The 21,693-nt window shown below is 35.8% G+C and overlaps 1 protein-coding gene across 1 annotated transcript in view; it reads left to right on the top strand.

The window, feature by feature from the left end:
- The window catches only part of LOC137404008 (uncharacterized), a 51,393-nt gene extending 31,883 nt beyond the window's left edge, over nucleotides 1–19,510 (top strand). Inside the window, exons 6-11 of the mRNA XM_068090166.1 lie at nucleotides 1,064–1,280; nucleotides 4,017–4,115; nucleotides 4,931–5,018; nucleotides 10,156–10,310; nucleotides 10,838–11,023; nucleotides 18,176–19,510. Of these exons, the coding sequence (XP_067946267.1) occupies nucleotides 1,064–1,280; nucleotides 4,017–4,115; nucleotides 4,931–5,018; nucleotides 10,156–10,310; nucleotides 10,838–11,023; nucleotides 18,176–19,107 (1,677 nt within the window). The 3' untranslated portion in view covers nucleotides 19,108–19,510. The remainder of the gene's footprint in view (nucleotides 1–1,063; nucleotides 1,281–4,016; nucleotides 4,116–4,930; nucleotides 5,019–10,155; nucleotides 10,311–10,837; nucleotides 11,024–18,175) is intronic.
- Nucleotides 19,511–21,693: the final 2,183 nt, after the last annotated feature.

Here is a 21,693-nt window from a genome sequence, read left to right as displayed (position 1 = left end):
TAAAACTCCTAAAATGGTTTGATTAACTGTTTCGTTAATCAGAAGCGGTCTTTAGTAACTTTCTCTGATGTAATCTGAGAAAGTCATTCATCACTTGGAAATATTGACCTATGTAAAGTCCTGTCTAGCATGAGGTCCAGTGTTACTACTAGCACCAGGTCTAGTATTACCACTGGCACCAGGTCCAGTGTTACCAATAGCACTTGGTCCAGTGTTACCACTAGCACCAGGTCCAGTGTTACCAATAGCACTTGGTCCAGTGTTACCACTAGCACCAGGTCCAGTGTTACCACTAGCACCAGGTCAGTGTTACCACTAGCACCAGGTCCAGTGTTACCACTAGCACCAGGTCCAGTGTTACCACTAGCACCAGGTCCAGTGTTATCACTAGCATCAGGTACAGTGTTACCACCGGCACCAGATCCAGTGTTACCACTAGCACCAGGTCCAGTGTTACCACTAGCACCAGGTCCAGTGTTACCACTAGCACAAGGTCCAGTGTTACCAATAGCACTTGGTCCAGTGTTACCACTAGCACCAAGTCCAGTGTTACCACTAGCACCAGGTCCAGTGTTACCACTAGCACAAGGTCCAGTGTTACCACTAGCACCAGGATCAGTGTTACCACTAGCACCAGGTCCAGTGTTACCACTAGCACATCTGAGCTGCTCAGTTCCTTTTGTTGCAAGATGATTAAACATATAGTATGAAGTCTTGCCAGTACTCTAGAACCTGTAGTGTTGCTGAAAATGCTAACAGTACAAAGTCCTGAAAACTGTAGTACCATATCTAGCTCTGCCATTGAGGAGCCACACAGCAATGGTTGTGTGTTTGTATAAGGTACACATGTTATTAACGACAGCCTGTTTGGTTTGCAGTAAGAACTGCTATCGATATGATTAGAGACATAGCCCTAGACTCGTTCTCTTGTAAGAATGCTGTGTATTTAAATGCAGGAAATCATTTTGAGCTGCATTTAAACAATTGAATTGTATCTAAATACCCTATCTTACTAAGATGTCTTGTATGTTAGATCTATTTAAAATATGTTTAATATTCTTAGGGTACAGTCACATTTGTCATCGATGAGATGATAGATAACCCAGATCCAGAACCACAGACTGACTATGTTACGGTGAAGAACAGATATTTTTGTCACAACCAGTTAGAGGGAAGGGTTCTTAGAATGGGCACAGACAATACAGTCGCCATGACTGTCAGCGTCGATACTGACAATAGCTCTGAGTTCAGCTCTTTTTCTTTGAATCTCCGAGTGCTAGGTTCGTATATAGTGTGTCAGCACTTGTATATTAAATTAATAGAGGTGTGATGGCAGCATTATCTATATCATTATGACAGTACCAACTAGACAGACAAGCAACAGTGGAAAAAACATAAAAATTGTGCATCAAAAATACTTATAAAAGTCACTCACTCCCCGTTCATATACTGTATATTATACTTTCATAGACTCGTAACTAGTTATGATGTCACACGGTAACTATTTATTGTCTTAGACCTTCTTAATTTAGTTTTGTGAATGCTGAAAAGATAATTATGTTGAAGCAAATAACAATATAAGTTTTACCATGATAATTAGACATAAGAAACAACTTGGAGATTTTTTAACCTTGTTTTGTAACATTATTAGTTGCTCAATTTGAAACCTTAAAGGTTGACTTGCAACAAAATTCACATTACAGTTATTTGGTATCAAAAGACTCACCATGTCTTACTCTGCTGTGATGTAGGTGCCAAATATGTGGAAATGTGATTACATGCTCTTAAAAGCTAAAAAACGAACAGTTAATCGCAGCCATCACAAAACCACCGTAGATTAGAATCTCTTTCTAAAACGGCTCAAATGGGACGTAGTTGTGAGAGATGGCTTCTGTTTACACTTTCACGCAACCTCATTCGTCGAAATATTTTCACAAATATACTTCACGCATTAAATAAAACCATGTCTATTGTTCTTACGTGTCTATTTCATTGTCACTGTGATGCTGGCACTTTCAGCACTGGTATCTTATAACCTACTGTGAAAATTCATTTAATTTTTTAACCTTAGCTCGAAGGAGTACATATCATTGTCTGATAATCATGAGGAGCTCGTTGGTCACCTGTGATAATCGAAAAATGCTGCATAAATTATTTGCGACGTATGTGGTCACATGATCAGATTACGACTAGACAATTAGACTAAACCGAAACAAAACCATTAAGTAGCGAGCATCTATATTTGATACGGGGTCTTCGGTAAAACCCGAAGTGTTTTGTCATAAATAAACCAGTGCTACAAGAGGTTTTATATTGAGCCTTTTATTTCCCTTTCAATTCACGTGAGAACATCACGTGACGAAACAATAACCAAATGTAATGACTACGTAAGAGAAATAAACTTATTCCAATCTATGGCGGCTTTTCATTTTTGAGCTTTTAAGAGCTTGTAATCACATTGCCACATATTTTGTACCTACAACACAGCAGAGTAAGACATGGTGAATCTTTTGATACCAAATAACTGTAATGTGAATTTTGCTTCAAGTCAACCTTTAATACTGTGCTAAGGTAAATGCAAAGAGCAGTACAGAATGTTTTACAATGAAGATTGTCACCTAAAACTAATCATCAAAATAATTCTGACAAACATTCCTCCAAGATACCTGTGAAAGTGCCTAAAAGGTTCGGAATAACTCTAAATCTCCTGTTGTATCTTCACTAATTCTGTCATAAAACATATGATCTAGTTCATGGTTAGTTTATTTTATGATAACTAGCCTGGTTTACTAAGCTGCAGGTAATGTAGGTTACCAGTTGAACTCGTTGATCACTATTAGTACTTGAATTTTTTAGTTCTGTTTGTGGCAGCTGTTAGCAGATTTCGTGGGTTAACTATAACAACTATAACTAGATGGTGTGTTTCAAAGTATTTTTTCATGATATTTCTCTATGGAAGCCAGAGTTAAAATGCAATCTTTAATGTGATAAAAAGCATTGAATTAAAATTATTTTTGAGTGTTAAAGCTTGTGAAAACGAAATGTGAAAACTTGTCTGTGAAAACGAAATGCGAAAAATTTAAATTATATTTGTGATACATGCTGGTGTTCTCAGAGCGATCACTTTAATAAGTTGGTTGCTTGCAGGTGACAAATTAAAACTAGGTATATGCATTATTTAGCTTAATATATAGGAAGGTGGGACTTCATTGAGTCACTGTCCGTCACTGCGTCATTTAGCTTAATATATAGCAAGGTTACTGTGGGACCTTATTGAGTCACTGTCCATCACTGCGTCATTTAGCTTAATATATAGGATGGTTACTGTCGACCTTATTGAGTCACTGTCCATCACTGCGTCATTTAGCTTAATATATAGGAAGGTTACTGTGAGACCTTATTGAGTCACTGTCCGTCACTCAAACTGATTTTTGAAAGGTTGTTACATTACTGGATCGATAAAAATATATCTATGATTGACATCACATGCGTTATTATTATCATCACAATTATTGATGAGTATTGAGTCAATAGAAACCGATTTATAAACCGTATCATGGTTGTGATACGGTTTTATAAATCGTTAAACTAAAATGAACAAAACAATACATATTTTCAGACTTTATTCATCAATGCTATTGACCTTATGACTTTGTCATATGCTCTTTAGTTAGTACTTTGAGAGTCATCAACTCATGCAATGAGATGGAGTTGGTTGAAGAAAGCCAGTCATATGAAGTGCCATTGACCAATGTAGAAACATCGACAATTTTATATTTTTATCTAAGGCATTGGCAGTAGGAAAGGTGACGTTCGAACTCTACGGAGAAATACCCAGAATGCCATTTAATATAATTGCTAAATTTTTAAACTCATGCTTTAAGTTTGCTTAACTGAAATTTATTAAAAATTAATGTTTTCTAATTATAATGGCTGTAGATAAAAGAATTGTCTAAATATCTTTCATAAACATTGGAAGCTAAAAATTATTTTCCATCCTTGACCTTTTATTGCAGTAAAGAGATACAACAACAACCAAGTCTCATTCAGGACCAAGAATAATGGCAGGACTTTAGTTTCATGCAATAAAGGTGCTCTTTGGCTCCCTAAGACAGGTGAGGCAGGCGCTATATGCTATGTTAGTCGCGAATGTTTGCTTTATTGAGTTGTGTCGATTAAGTTGGAATTTAGCTTCAGTAACCTTTTAGAGTATTTGGGAGCTCTCGCAGAGTCGCCCAATATACGAGCACCATCTGTGTGTTGTAGCACACGCTTTGACACACTCTAGACCCGTAGACAATCCATAAGAGGGTTTGTTCAGCAAAATTGACCGTTAATAGTCTCAAGGTGAACTAACAGCACACCACGTGAATAAATTGTTTCTAGCATACAACATAAAGGTATCAGTTTTTATAATGTGATTTTTTAAATTTTTACATTGAGCAAAGCGGTTTAGACAGTAGAGAAAGTTTTAAAAGAAGTGCTGAAACAATATAATTATATTAAAATTGTTTAGTTTTCATCTCAATTTTCCATGACTCCAAATTGGTTAGTTGTCAATGACATTGCAACCAGTTTTAGAGCTTTCCTATTTCCTACCTAAAACTCTCCTCTCACGAAGCCCATAGAGTTAAACTTCTAGAATTTTGTGTTTCAACTTTGGTCTACAAATATCATAATTAGTTGTAAACTCGAGAAGATGATAATGTTGAAGCGCTTTCAGTCATCCTTCAAGGTTCAGTTTCCAGCATGTTACATCCTCCCTGAAAGTAAACTGTGACTTTGTAACTGGAGTTCATACCTGCGGTATAGCTCTTTGCTCAATGTGACTAAACACTTCAGACACTCAAAAGTTTTCCATTTGATATCCTGGTCATCACTCAGTTCTTCCACATGAAGCAGTTTTACCTGTCATTTTGTTTGTTTGCAGTGAGGATCTTACTGGCTACACTGATTCCTCTCGGGGTGATACTACTGATCACCCTCATTGTTGTCTGTCGCTATGTGAAAAGGCGAAGGTGTGTTTCCTCTACATATCTCTATTGCTCACCGGCTTTGAAATGCGCTTGACTATAGCTGTGCCTACAAATTAATTTAAAACAGTCTGGATTTATGATATATTTCCCCATGTTGATGCAGCCATACAACTGTAAAGGTATTTAAATGTAAATATGAAATCATTAGCGAGTATAATAAAGCGGGCTAAATATAGCCCGTTTTGCTTCGATTCAAATAAAAAATTATTTGGTAAACAATTATATGAAATAAGTTCGTTTCAGTGTATTCAGTGTTTGAAAATATTGTATAGAGGGTATAGAAACCCATAGTAATTATCTAATGCAATCACCTCTTGGTAAAAATCGTCATTAGAAAATAGTAGCAAGACAATATGTTAACCTTAGTAACTATAGTTACCAACAAAAACTTTAGCGCATTAGTGGTTATAATCTAAGAGGAAATGTAACGTTACAATGTACTACATGCAGTATGTACTACGTGCAGAATTCTTACCTTTGAGACAGACGTGTAATATAAACACTGAATCTAACTTAAATGAATTTAGCGTACTAAACACATACTTTAAGGAAGTTTTAGTAAGTCTTTTAGTAAACTTCAATTTTTTGACTAGAATTTTATTACTTATCTGTTTGCAAATTCATTTTTACCATAATGGATAATGCTGAACTGGTGAGCAACGAATATCCCTTAATCTATATATATATTTCTCAGAGTTTGTCATCTTTTTCTGTCGTCTGTCCTTCGGTATGTCCAGTTATAGCTATTAAAATTTTGGAATTAAAATTTTACATCTTATTTGTGATCTGGATTTGAACTCACTAGGTTTGCAAACGCAGTTTAGAAATCCAGCGCTTTACCACAAGACCACAAAAGCTCTCACATTTTATCGCTCCTACTACATAGCGTATACATCCTTTTTCATTTTCACACCCAAAATGCAGGTTAATTGAAACTCTATGAACTCTTTTAGATCTATGAAACGCAATGCTTTTTCGTCCTCGCTGTACTAGGGCTAATTTATTTTGGCTAAGCGGTATCAACAATAGATTCTCGTGAAATTAAAATTTTGCGATTGTTGTACTGATTACAACGAAATAATCATTTTTATTGGGTTTTCTCAGTTTGTATTAATTGGATTATTGTAAAATCATCTGTTTCGTAATCTACATACCTACCTGCTATTTATTATATATCAACATTTATTTGCTCTCCTAATTTATTTCAGCTGCTCTGAAGACTGTTTTCCAGGCCCATTACGTTTCCTTAATTCTGATTAAGAAATACCTATAAATTAAGCGCATTAATTTATAGGTATTTCCACACTAAATGACGTGTTAAGTGAAACTCTATGAATTCTGTTAACTCTATGAAACACAATGCTTTTTCGTCTTCACCGTACTAAGGCTAATTGGTTTTCCGCACAACGATATCAAGAGTAGTCTTTCTCGAAATTAAAACTTGTCGATTGTATCTCAGTTCAGTGTCGTCCGTTATAATAAAAACCGGTTTGCAAACATATAAGTAATAAAATTTTAGTTTAAAGTTTACTAAAATTCATACGAAAACTTCTTTCAAGTATGTTTTAGCAAGCTAAATTCATAGAAGCTAGATTCAGCGTTCATGTTACACGTTTGTCTTGAAGGTAAAAACTCTGCATGTAGTACATTGTAATATTACATTTTCTTGCAGATCATACCCACAAAATGCACTAAAGTTATTGTAGGTAACTATAGTTACTAAGGTTAACATATTGTTTAATTACTATTTTTTAATGATGATGATTTTTACCAGGCAGTGATTGCATTAGATAATTGCTATGGGTTTCTATACCACTCTATATGTCTATACGATATTTACACCTTATGATGCCAACACTGAAATGAACCAAAATCATATAATCGTATACTAAGTGATTTTTCATTGTATTCGTAGGAAAACAGACTAGATTTAGCCATTACTTGCTAATGATTTCATATTTACATTTAAACACCTTTACAGTTTTATTTTTCCTCCTAATTTATGTCAACAAAACACTTCTTTTATGATGTGCAATTGAAAAGTTGTAGTTTTTGAAAAAGGTTGAAAACCTTTACAATTGTTTTCTTTTTTCTCTCGATTCATTTGAACTGCACAAAAACACTTTCGTCTTGATATGAAGTTTAAAAGTTAGAACGGTAAATGTTGTATATGTTAAATAAAATATTTTTTCTGTTCAAAGACTTTATTATCACCTAGGCAAAGCTGGGTAGTACAGCTAGTAACGTATATAATCGGTATAACATTGGCCAAATTTTAATGTTCAAAGAAACTTTTGTTGATATTGTATCTCCTGTTGCTTTATTTGGTCCTGTTCATATGAGACACTAGCTGTGCTACCCGGCATTGCCCGGGTATTAAAAGTCAGCTTATAAACAATGAGAGGCAATAAGAGTTGCTTGCCACTTGCTATTTGCCTGACACATTGCCAATGAACAAATTGAGTAAGCTTACTAATAAGAGCTACGCTATGAATTTATGTCATGACCGGAAGCGCTAGCCTATTTGCTTCCATATACTGACTTATATTGACTAGCGAATCAATCAAGATCTGTGGCTCAGTAAGGCAGTCAACCGGCGAACGGGCGGTACTGCGATCAAATCTTATGTTTTACCAAATCGCAATTGCAAGGTTTTAATAGCTATGGCTGGACACACATGTACACAAACTTTAAGAAATGTATAGATAATCATCTTACAATTGTCCCACGACCAAACACGAGCGAAGCGAGTGTTTGGGAGCTTTATGATAATTGCATATGTGCACACAACTCACGAAAATTAGTCATCAACGGCCGTCCCAAAGCCTTGTACCGAAATCCCATTCAAAAATTTAACCATTTTTGTGTGGAGTCGTTTAAGTATAATAATGATACAAAACACATATAAACCTATTTAAATATGTTACCAAGTCTTTGAAAAGTGTAGACAATATCTTAAAACTTACCCATCTGATCGGATTATACATAAATAGAAAGGTTAATTTGGCCTAAAATCCCCATTAAAACCTGACAAGCCTTTTTTAATCAAAATTAAGACTGACCAACAAAACGTCCATAAAGCCGTGCAACAGATGGTAGAACCATAAAGCTGTGCGCATTTCACGAGAAAAACGTGCACATTTCACCAGTCTATGGCATTGTCTGATTGCCGAAGGTTTCTGTAATAAACGTAGAAGTACTGAAAAGTAATCGTTTCTTTTTTGCCGATTTTAAAGATAGCTCTGACATTTTGGACACCTATAATTAGTACTTTGGTATTCCAACTGATGTCCAAAGCAGTAAAGGCGAAGGAAATGACGATGATATTTTTTTAACGATTCTTATAAGATTATTATAAGAGTAATTATTCGATGTTATAAGATTATTATAAGATTTAGTTATAAGAATAATCATTCGAATTTACAAGATCGAAGTATATAATGACCGATGGTGTGCAATATGTTACTGTTATTATTTTTCTAAAGATTTTGTTGATGATACTGCGACTGGGCCCAATATCGCAGTACTACTAAGACGTTTTTAATATCTGCAAAATTAAGTAATAGGCCTACATTTTCTTATAGATATACAGCTATTGCTATGACAACCAGCTAAAATCTGTTTAGATTTTTAAATTCAGCATAATTTTTTGGATATAAATACAGAAATCTAGATAAATATCACAACTTCTTGATATTGGTTGCTATGATGTTTTGAAATGCAAACAAAACTGCATTGGTTTTCGTTTCTCAAACTTTAAAACCAGTTTTCTCAGAACTATGTTTTCACACTAATGGTAAACATGCATTCAGTTTATTGACCATAAAATCTGCTGTAATTAAGCTGGAATTAAATTTTTTTGCAAAATAACAGAAGTTTCTCTTTCTGCTAGTGTAAATAACTCTAAATCTCACACACCCAACTTAACCATGGTTTCTGTGACATCCATTTCTTTCTTTTGCTCCAGTTTGCAAAAAAACTTCTAGACACACGTGAATGCTAATGCTTGCTTTTTGTTACAGATACTGTCAAAACCATTCTACATTCAACACAACCAACTTTCAAACTGTATATTACACAGCAGCTTGCCATTTTACTTCTAATATTGCATTTCTCCTATTGCAGGGGAGAGATAGAAACATATAATCATTTCCTTTCATTATTGCTGTTTGTTGTACATAATAACACCCAGTACATTACAGCTACCATTGCAGTTCTCCTATTGCATTGGAGTGCCATTTGACTGCTAATATTGCATTTCTTAACCAGCAGTACCCTTTCTTTTTTCCATTATCACTTTGGTCATAGGCTGTGGGACAGGGGAATTTCCAGTAGTAGTATCCTGTTCATCATAGCTGTCGGTTCTGATAACAGCATTCGCGGAGACCTCTGCTAAGGTTTTGAAATATTTAACAAAAGAGTGACTTACATACATGTACGTACTTGAGTGTGTTAAGCACATATCAGTGACTCATTCAAGTACGTACGTGTATGTACTTGAATGTGTTAAGGACATATCAGTGACTCATTAAAGTACGTAAATGTATGTACTTGAATGTGTTGAGTACATATCAGTCACTCATTCACGTACGTATATGTATGTACTTGAATGTGTTAAGTACATATCAGTGACCCATTCAAGTACATACATGTATGTGCTTGAATGTGTTAAGTACATATCAGTGACTCATGCAAGTACGTACATGTATCATGTTCCTGAATGTGTTGAGTACATATCAGTGACTCATTCAAGTATGTACATATATATACTTGAATGTGTTGAGTACATATCAGTGACTCATTCAAGTATGTACATGTATGTACTTGAATGCATCACTTTTGGATCCATTTATATTAGCTAATGTAATTTAAAACTTCAGATGATTAGCGGAGTTGTCTTCTCGTACAACATTGACAGCAACCTTCTTTATTATAAATAGCTTTCATATTATATTTAGCTCGTGTTCAAGAATTTGTATGGTTAGCTAATCGTAAAAATTTTAGAATATATCAGGAATATTTTTAGCCCTTTTGTGTGTCTTTTAGTATTCAAGCAACTCACTGAAATATTTATTATTATTTATTAATTCTAAAACTCATTATATGTCTGTTTGGATAGAAAAAGGGCTAAGGATTGGCGAAGGAAGAACGTTTCTCTGAGGGGAATAGGCTATGAACCCAACTATCCTGACGCGCCACTTCATAGTGAATCTGTATCACCTACCAACAGCAATGCATCTTCCCTGCCTTCATACACTAGGAGGAAGCCAGATGGTACACTTGTCCAGTATTATGTTATAGTGTCTCTTTCAGGGTGCTGCCAACGTTCTGCAAGGTGTTACTTAGCTTAAATTAATGTTGACTATACTGTGGTAGAAGTCCATGAGTTAAGTTAATAAGAGATGCAGGATTTAGATAAGACATATTTTGACTATTTAAACTCATCCAAGATGGATTTTGGTTTATTGGTTGGAATTAGCTACCTCCCTTGTGACTGTCAAATAGAAGATGTAGTTACGAGTTGTATGTCAACCAACTTTAACTTTATGGTTCAAAACTATAATCAGTATTAAGGCACTCTATTACCTGGCAGAACAAGGAGACTTCACACATAAACTTATAAAGAAGAGGGCAACTCTTGATTTCTTGTTCAGATGTGATTCAATGACTACTTTATACATGCATTTTTGAAAGCTTTATTTGTAGTTTGGAAGCAGTGATTGTGCAGCTTATCACATCAATAGGCTTAGAGAACCTGCTGAGGGTGCCAATTCAGATAACCTGCAGGATTTGTTATGCAGGTAAATTAGATTCAGAGAGTGATGATGAGCTAGGCCGAGTTGCTGCTAAACTGCACCGTAGAAACACGGAGAGACGCGCTGACGAGCTGAAGAAGAGAGAAGAATATTATAATAACAACAACACTCCTTCTGACTCATTTTCTCGGTTTCCTCAGCGGATGCCTGTTTCTAAATCACAAACCTATGGTAAGTGTAGCCTCTGGCCAGCTTATGTTAATAACAGAATTGTAGACCAGGATTATGGCGTATGTTAGAATCTGAGGCTTTTGATTCATTTAGTTAGCTTTTCTTTCTGATGTAAAGCAAGCTCTCAGAGAGAGAGAGAGAACAATGAATATAAATATCTATGCATACTGGCAGCGAAGTTATATTTACTTACTAGTAGGTGTTCGCTGTGTACATCATAGACGTAGGTAGAGTGCTGACACTGTGAGCTAAATATTGCTAAGTAGTTGATACTTTTTACAAACAAACAATTTGCCTAAAATAATAACATCAACATTTTGTTTAAATTTTGGTTTTTGCTACATAATTTTGTGGCAAACACTCTTATTTAATACTGTCCCTTTGTTTTATGCGCATTTGTTATTTATCTTGAGAATCGAATTTTTCTAAGACAGCCACTGCACGCACCTTCTATAATGTAGTTTGATGGTATGTAATACATTCTGATGCTTGTAGAAAATTATAGTTAGTGAGTAAGGTTTGCCTGAAAAAATGCAAACTAATTGCTAATTTGTATTAGGTTGGTCTAAAGGTGGCCTTGAAGAAGTTTAAGCCTTTTTTAACATTAGGAGTCGTTGCTTTTGATGTTACTTTGAGCATTGCTGTTAGAATGTCTTGGGAAGCAACCCAACACATAGCTCAGGTCTTTTGCCTGGTCACATGTTAGCTACATGTTACCGCTGCCTTAGTTCCTAAATATTGTTATTCCAATAACTCTTTGAGGCACCTTTTAGATGATATTGATATATGTTCAATGGATCATAGTCTTCATGAAAACATGATTCATCATTCAAGGAGGTGAGGCGACTTCACGAAAAAGCTTGCTCCTTGCAAATCTCACTAACATATTGACTACACGCTATACTTCCCTGATTGATAATTTTAAACTATGGAAATGTATAATCCATATATGGATATAATTATACTCCAGGTTCCAAATGCTACCTCCACTATTTTTTCAACCAGTTTCTAACATATCAGATGAGAATGGGTATGACTAAACCCACCCTTCCTCTCCTTTGACCTGGCCACTGTTCAAACTCCATATCCTTCTCAGCTTTCCGTTGTCACATGGCCCTTCCTTTTTAAGGTGACGACACGCTCAACAATGTCTCCCATGCATTTCCTGTTGTGGCTTCATTGGATTTTTCATTTTACCAGGTGACAGAAGTAGCTATTTCACTATCAACAACAAATAGATGACAGCTTACATTATTTTGGTCTATAATGAGAGTTGTCTTATCATATCATCAGTTTTTATTCATAGCATTATGAGCCACAATACATAATAACATTCTTCAACATATTTTGCCTTTGCTCTCTTTTATAACACTATTCTTGGTATTTCTCTAAAAAGATTGAAGTGATATACAGTAGACGCTCCTACATCGTAAATAATCTGTTCTGGGAATGTTTACATTGTAGCAATTTACGTTATGCGAATAGCAAAATATATGTAAATTGCCTAATCTGTCCTAAGATCTTCCCAAACTCTTTCCTCCAAAAGAAAAAACTAGATTTAACTTTTTTTAATTTAAAGACTGAGTAAATGTAGTATTAATGGTTTGTATCGACAAGTTTTTCACTTTTTCTTTTTAATTTCACTCGGATTATGGTTCATCTTTACGAATTATGGTTTGTGGTAATTTTACAAGAAGCTAAATGGCATCATTTCTTTTAATTTTTTCTAGACAGCAAGATCTATTCCGCAAAGGAAAAATATTGCATAATATTCCATTTATCTAAAATAAAAACAAAAATAATCATTACTATACATATTAAAGGCGGTGTTAGAGATTAGGATAATGATAGTTTCTTAGTTTTGGTCTATTCTGTGAAGAAAAATTGTTGCAAAATATTCCATTTATGTAAAATAAATTAAAACAAAAATATATCTTTACTATACACATTAATAGCGGTGTCTGTCTGACCGTCTGCCATAGTCCGAGGCTAGGATAAGAGATAGCTTTTGACAAGACTAAAACCTTAACTAATTATGGTTAGTGGTAATTTTACAACAAGCTAATTGACATCATCTTTTAAATTTTTATTCTATACAGCAAGATCTATTCCGCAAAGGAAAAATATAGCAAAATATTTATATGGCTAAAATAGAGTAAAACCAAAATATATCTTTACTACATGTAATAAGAGTGGTGTCTGTCTGACGTCCGTCTGGGCCGAGATTAGGATAATGATAGCTTTCAACGAGATTGAAACTCATGACATTCAATTTGATATATCAACACTCCTACGCCTGCACCAATAGACTGCCTTTAAAGTATCTATGAATTATTGCGTGGCTACTTAATCTCTGCGCTCTGTCATCACTCCTGACGATCTGTAAGGGCGAACTAGTTTGCCTGGATACTAGTATATATAATAGAGAGCCTAATACGCCGTTTTCTCTCACAAGTGCAACAAGAGAGAAAACGATATTTTTAAGGTAACTATAAGATTTTCGTTAATGAAATCGAATTTGAGAATTTGCATCAACTTGACACTTCACTTTATATGAAATTCTTTTTAGTTGTACGGAGCAAAAACCGTACATAAATTCAGTGGAATTTGGGTTGTAGGAGATATACGCTATAGGAGCACCTACTGTATAGCAAATAAAGTGATCTTATAGCATTATGATTGTAAAATGGATTGTGAGGATGATGAATAATTTTCCTGCCCTGTATGCGTTACTATGACAATACTCTTATAGTTAACTCTGAAGTCATCTATGGCTGTCTGGGGAATCTCAACATACAGTGTTTATTAATTCCATTATCTGCTTCTTACGTTGACATTATCACCTGTTGGAAATAAATTTCCTTAAAAATTTGTCTAGTCTGTTTCACTGCTCAAAAACCTATAATAAGTTGTCAATAAAAACTGTACATTAACAAACAAATTTATATATAAAGCTATGGGAAAGAAAAAACTAACTTTATAAAGAGATATTCAATGGAAGGTTTTTATTAATCTTAGATGAAAGTTTAAGCTTGGAGGTGTGTAGGTTCGGATGTGGGTGAGTACGTAATAGAGGTATGCCGCATAATTTACTCTAACTGTAATTAGGTGAAGCCTTTTTACTTTCGCCTTCAAAACTGCAATGTTTCAAAAAGCTTTGAGCTCGTATATTGAAATGAATTTCAAGTGTAAAACCTGATGTTTGGCCAACGTTTAGGTAGTACGTTGGGAAGTTTGTAGGTTGAGGTGGTCGTTTAATCGCGTGTAGGCGGTTTAACTGTATATGATTTAAAATACAATTAACTTAAAATACAATATAACAGAAACTGGTGAGCTGTCTCTTTAGTTGAGACCTTCATCAGTCTGAGGAGAAGAGATGTGAGCCAATACTAAATACACAAACAAGCAACCTTATAATGATAGCTCTGTGAAGTAAACTTGAGGTGTAAAATACAGGCTCAAGTTTTTGTTTTAGACATATATACATAAAAATTTCGAGCATAAAGTTTTTAATAAAGGTTTTTTAACAGTTTTCTTTTTTAAACCATTTTATTTTAAGCCTCTTAATGCAGTTTCAATATGACTTAGTTTTCATTTTAAATTGACTAATGTTTTTCAGTTGGAATTTTACCTCAAAACATAATTGCTGACAGTCAGTGACTCAATCAAGCTGCAAATATCAAGCCAAGTTTAAAGGTTGACTTGCAACAAAATTCACATTACAATTATTGGGTATCAAAGTATTCACCATGTCTTACTCTGCTGTGTTGTAGGTGCAAAATATGTGGAAATGTGATTACAAGTCTTGAAAGCTCAAAAACGAACAGTTAATCGCAGCCATCACGAAAATGCCGTAGATTGGAATATCTTTATTTCGAGGATGTACTAAATCATTGTGGTTATTTTTTGATCACGTGAAATTAAAGGCCAATAAAAGGCTCAATATAGCGTCTTGTAGCACTAGTTTTTGACGAACACTTCGGGTTTTACCAGAAAGCCCGTATCAAATGTAGATGCTCGCTACGTTACAGTTTTGTTTTGGCTTGGTCTAATCATCTAGTCGTAATCTGATCATGTGACCCATACTTCCTGCCAAATAGCACGAACAGTTTCTGCAGCGTTTTTCGGCTATCACAGGTGACACACAGGCTCGTCATGTTTATCAAAGGATGGTATGCACTCCTTCGAGCTAAGGTTAAAAGCTTAAACAAAATTTCACGGTAGGTTTTGAGATATCAGTGCTCAAAGTGACAGCATTACAATGATGATGAGATAGATGCGTAAGGGCAATAGACATGGTTTTGTTGAATGCGTGAAGTATATGTGTGAAAATATTTCGACGAATGAGGTTGCATGAAAGTGTAAACAGAAGCCATCGTGTCCCGCTACGTCCCATTTGAGCCGTTTTGGAAATGGATTCCTATCTATGACGTTTTCGTGATGGCCTCGATTAACTGTTCATTTTTGAGCTTTTAAAAGCTTGTAATCGCATTTCCACATATTTTGCACCTACAACACAGCAGAGTAAAACATGGTGAATCTTTTGATACCAAATAACTGTAATGTCAACCTTTAAAGGTCACTGCACCAAAGAAAACATGCACAAATGATTGGCTTATTTCCTCGTCAAACAAAGGATGTGCAATACGCAAGGCAAAGTATTTATGATTTCCTCGAAATAACAGGATGTCACCTGGTCATGCACGTAATAAGTTTATTCACCCATATACAGGGTCCAAATATTTTCAATATGTTTACTTTTTTTCAGTCAACAAGGCTTTTGTCCCATTAATTGTTACTCTGAATTGTTGAATTAAGTTATCCAGCCTTCGGTGTTGTCTTCAAACCTCAATCACAATGAATGTTTCTAGAACTCCATTTAAACTATATTGTTGGCTTTGTCTTTAAAAACTTAGGTACTTGAATAAGCAGATAAGGTGTTTTACAACTATTTAGCCTTAGTGCTGATCAGTAGTTCAGTGAGCAATATAGTGGCGAAAGTCGTCACAGTGACTCACTTTTCAGTATTAATAATGTCATTCGCAGGAAGAATTTATATTTATTTACTGTAGATGGCGTGTTCTGCCTTTATGACAGAAATGTAGATGGTGTGTTCTGCCTTTGTGACAGAAGTGTAGATGGTGGGTTCTGCCTTTGTGACAGAAGTGTAGATGGTGGGTTCTGCCTTTGTGACGGAAGTGTAGGTGGTGGGTTCTGCCTTTGTGACGGAAGTGTAGGTGGTGACTGCTGCTTTATGGCAAAAGTGTAGATGTTGGGCTCTGCCTTTATGATAGAAGTGTAGATGGTGGGAGCTGCCTTTGTGGTAGAAGTGTAGATGGTGGATGCTGCTTTTATGATAGATGTGTAGATGTTGGAGTCCGCCTTTTTGACAGAAGTGTAAATGGTGGGTGCCTCTTTGTGGCAAGTGTAGGTGGTGGGTGCTGATTTATGGTAGATGGTGGATTCTGACATTATGATGGATTCTGACTTTATGATGGATGTGTAGATGGTGAGTGCCTCCTTTGTGATAGAATAGACATCTGGTGAACGTTATTATTCAATACAACCGATTGTGACACCACATACTTGTTTGTTTGTTTATTTCAAGACTAGATTTTGGAGCAAAAAATTTATTATATGTATAAATTATAGAAAAAGCATTCATCTCGTGAAACTCATGAAACCTGGTGATAATTATGCAATCCGATCATTTTTATTACATCCGTCTGAGAAACTGCATCTCATCCAATTTGAGTGCATCCTACAGATTATCTTTTGAGTCGTGATAAGATTTTGATTTTACTGGTATATAATTCATGTTTGTTTACTATTAACAACAAGTTGTAAGTCAGTTTGAAAAATTTGTTCAATGATCAAAAGATGTCCACTTTATTTTGCACCCCACTGTATTTGTGACATTTGTTTTAATGGTGATTAGTAATGAATGATATGAAATACACACTTGTATGGGTTATTCTCTGTCTTTAAAAATGTTTACATAATCAGCTGAAATTGGTAAACTAAATTCATAACTAGAATTAGGAACAATCGAGATGTTAAAATTTATTTTAAATTTCTAAAAATACCCAAAAAGTTCGAATAAGTCTAGTTTTTCTCTTTCCATCATATGACAAATATCACAGCAAGTTTCCTATCCGTTTAGTATTCATATGTCACAGCAAATGTCAGTTTCCTATTTGTTCAGTATTCATATGTCACAGCAAGTGTCAGTTTCCTATCCGTTTAGTATTCATATGTCACAGCAAGTGTCAGTTTCCTATTCGTTCAGTTTTCATATGTCACAGCAAGTGTCAGTTTCCTATCTGTTCAGCATTTATATGTGACAGCAAGTGTCAGTTTCCTATTCGTTCAGTATTCATATGTGACCGCAAGTGTCAGTTTCCTATTCGTTTAGTATTCATATGTGACAGCAAGTGCCAGTTTCCTATTCGTTTAGTATTCATATGTCACAGCAAGTGTCAGTTTCCTATTCGTTCAGTATTCATATGTCACAGCAAGTGTCAGTTTCCTATTCGTTCAGTATTCATATGTGACAGCAAGTGTCAGTTTCCTATTTGTTTAGTATTCATATGTCACAGCAAGTGTCAGTTTCCTATCCGTTCAGTGTTCATATGTCACAGCAAGTGTCAGTTTCCTATTCGTTCAGTTTTTATATGTCACAACAAGTGTCAGTTTCCTATCCGTTTAGTATTCATATGTCACAGCAAGTGTCAGTTTCCTATTTGTTCAGTTTTCATGTCACAGCAACTGTCAGTTTCCTATTCGTTCAGTATTCATATGTCACAGCAAGTGTCAGTTTCCTATTCGTTCAGTATTCATATGTGACAGCAAGTGTCAGTTTCCTATTCGTTTAGTATTCATATGTCACAGCAAGTGTCAATTTCCTATTCGTTCAGTATTCATATGTAACAGCAAGTGTCAGTTTCCTATTCGTTCAGTATTCATATGTGACAGCAAGTGTCAGTTTCCTATTCGTTCAGTATTCATATGTCATGTCATTCAGTGCGAAGCAGGCTTTACATCACTTATTTGTCCTCTATGTGAAGTTTTAATCTACATGTATCTACAGATGCTTTATATGGCCTGGATGAGCTCAGCCAAGCTTGACAGCATTCTCATTTGTCTCTTTAGATCTAGATCACTACCCAACCAGGAACAAAGAAGAGGTTTGCCAAAGAGGCGATCAAAGATGCATGAGCATTCCAAATTTACAGCCAGCAGGGGACGACGACGCTAGTAGTGATAGTTCACGGCCTTATCGGATAAACAGATCCAGGTCAGTTTCCCAGCCTCGGCAGCGACCTCGCGTCAATAGAACACCTGACTCCCCTATCTTTGCCAGTGGCAATCGCAGGCACAATCCTAGAAATTTAGGAGATCTTGATCCTGACTTGACGTTTGATGACCCTCGATATACTAACGGGTCACGAGCCTGTACTCCTGTAAGAAGTCTACAGAGACCATTATACGCGGAGCAACTCTCACACAGCTTTGCGAGCCTTGATACCCCCGCACGAGGACAGCGTGCCAGGTCTCGGCCCCTTCATGGGACTAAGTCTGCTTCTCAGTCGCGCACAAGCCTCAGGTCCATGAAGAGGAAAGCCCCACTTCCGCCAGGATATTCTCCTGCCTCCCAAAGGAATAATTCGTCAAGCGCGAACAATCAGCGAGCTGCCCCAGGCACCCCTCAGCAAAATCGTGCCAGTCCATTCAAAAAGCAATACCAAAGATATAATCAATCAAATCCTCCCAATGGTTCGGTCAATTACACCCAAAACAATCGAAAAAATAATGCGAGCTCTGGAAAATCCAAGTTTGTTAATCCTTACCCAGTACGATACCCTCCACGGAAAACTAAGCCTAAGAGTCACCACTCACCAGACGATAGCAACGATGGTCCTAGCAGTGCCCTAGTCATGGGAGCTGAGTTGCCCAAGCCGGAGAGCAGGCGTTACTCGGATGGAGGAAGCCAGGATGAGTCAGAGCACGGGATAGATGAAACTCCTGTCGAACTCTTTGGCATGGATGACAACGATGAGATGTATGATGATGGTGGCTGGTAGATTGAACGTCATAGTTGTATATAATCAGTGTAAATAATTACACACAAGTTTCTTGTTGTGTGCAATAGATAATATTTAATATTGTAGAAGTAGAGATCAAAATGTTTTTATGTAGGCTAGCAACCTCATCGATAATGGCAAAACATGATTGTCTGATGTGTTGGTAATACCAGCGATTGATAAATTCGTGTATTCTGTTTCTACATGACCGCATGTACACTCTCATCTGAATATATCTTGAGGGTTTATATTAGTCTGTGTTTAAATCTGCCATATACCCAGTTACTTTTTAGTAAGATTTTGTATTCCTGCAGATGTAAAACAATTTTATTGTAAAACAAAGTAAGTGGATAAAGATGAATTCATGCTGTACCCATATATTTTGTAATATACATATTGTATTAATTCATAATCTTGCAATTATTTTTATGCCAAACAGTACAGGTTTCCATCGGCTTACGGCAGGTGCGACTCACGTCTGAAACTACCACTAGAATTTATAATATTTTTATAGTATTTAACAATTAGTAGAGTAGTGAGTAGTTAAGTCATGCCTGGCAGTGCAGTACAATCATGTTGCATTAAGTATAATAGTTTGGTACAGTGCCAGCATCCACCAATTCTCACAGTAGCGGTGTTAGTTTGTTCACTCATCCTGATAAGTGTTTTTTTAAATGGAATATCTTTTGAACCCCATCAAGATGTCTAAAAATGTTTAAAAAATAAAACACAAAAATGATAGTTTATTCAGCAGATGCAAGGACCATATGCTAAATGATGGTAAGCATAGAGTATGTTTCTTAAAGAAAATCTCATAAAATTAGAAGGAAAAGATTAAAAGATAGACATATGTTATAAGATTTGATTCAGTGTCATAAACAACATGCACTATATTTAATAGGCTACAGTACAAAATGAAGCGCAAAGAGTGGTGGTATATAACTATATATACAACTAAGTGTTGGTTTGTTAGTCTGTCATGTCTAGCTATAGTGATAAAATACACACTGAAGAAGTTAGGAACACTTGAAAATGAAACTGAAATTCAATTCAGAGACACCAGTTTTGCAAACAGCCGCGCTAACCACCACACCACCACCTTACCATACTATGGAGTAATTGTGGACATACATATTACACCTGCTAATCTTCAATGTTGGTTCACACCATCTCGGCGTTGATTCTACAATACTTTAATGATCGCAGGTGATAGCAAAATGTTCACACTATCCCAAACCTACTCGCAGTTGCAACAGCAAACACTGGCGTAGTATGCTCATTTTTCTTTTTAAAATTCGCAAAGAAACCTCTTTGTTTTCGCATGGCTGAAATCAAATACTAGTCCCGCAGCAACGATTATAAACGGAAATAAACCACGTTATCCCCGACTGCAAATCACATCGCCAAAATGGTTCACATTATAAAGGCGGTTATCGATGCTCGGCGATATATCGGGAAAGTTTGACAGCTGCAAACTTTCCCGACGTGTCCGCGTTGCTTCGTCGATGCCATCGGTTTACATAATTGGTTAACATAATCGACTGACATACGGTGATATAGTGTGAACCAGCCTTTAATAGCGCGCTGGACTATCAATGTACTAGAAGAAAAATACATGCCGAGACATCCCCAAAATACCATACATAAATGTATATATAGCATAAACTAGATTAAACTTACAGCACACACATGAATAACCAAACACCTTTATTTAAAAGTTAAATTAATAAATGTTGATTGAAAATAAATTTCCTGTACAAAAACTTTTTTATTACCAGTGCAACCCTGGGCATTTAGTAGTCTACTATAATGAAAACCATGGGTTGAGGTCGTCCAAATAGAGTTCAAGTGCATGATTTGAACTTCCAGCATTCGGCTTGGTAGTTCGACACAGGGACATTTCCACTAGTCAGCTACATCAGACAATGCTGAATAATTGTGTACATACTTATTCTCTTTGCTTTAGCGGCACATCTGATGATCAGGTAAAGTACAGTATATGAGACTGCCCGAGTCTAGTGTTTCTCAGTCTGCTTTTTCACTCATTTCTCACTCTTGCAATGTAGGTCACAAAGGCAGTATGTAATCTGTCCTCAAACTCTCATTTTAATACCCATATTTGGCGGTCATGTGACCAAATATGCATTATACTGCCTCATTTGAGACACTCCAAGCCGACAGCACAAGTTGTAAACTAGTAATCAGTAAACTTTAGCAGCCAGTGGTTGTCTGAGGAAGGAAATGGTAATTTTACTTTTTCATTATTCAATTTTTATTATATGCATATGTATCGTTGTGCTATTGTTCGCATTTTAAATGGCTTGTCATAATTCATTACCTGCTGAATATGCAAAGTTTATCTTGCATATCAATTTATTATCACTTATATTTTATTTCATAGCTGTTTTTACTACAGGTTTCACCGTGTTCCACTACTCTATTCCACTAATAAATACATATTCAAATAAAGATGCATCAGAACATAGTCAAAACCAACTCAAAACATTTCATTAGACAACCCGCATGTTCATGCGTCTAGAGGAGTAAAAACTCTATACTGAGTATTAGTCGTTTACAATGAATGCA

The sequence above is a fragment of the Watersipora subatra genome, chromosome 9 (assembly GCF_963576615.1).
Source record: "Watersipora subatra chromosome 9, tzWatSuba1.1, whole genome shotgun sequence".
NCBI lineage: Eukaryota > Metazoa > Bryozoa > Gymnolaemata > Cheilostomatida > Watersiporidae > Watersipora > Watersipora subatra.
This window is presented reverse-complemented; position numbering and strand designations above follow the sequence as displayed.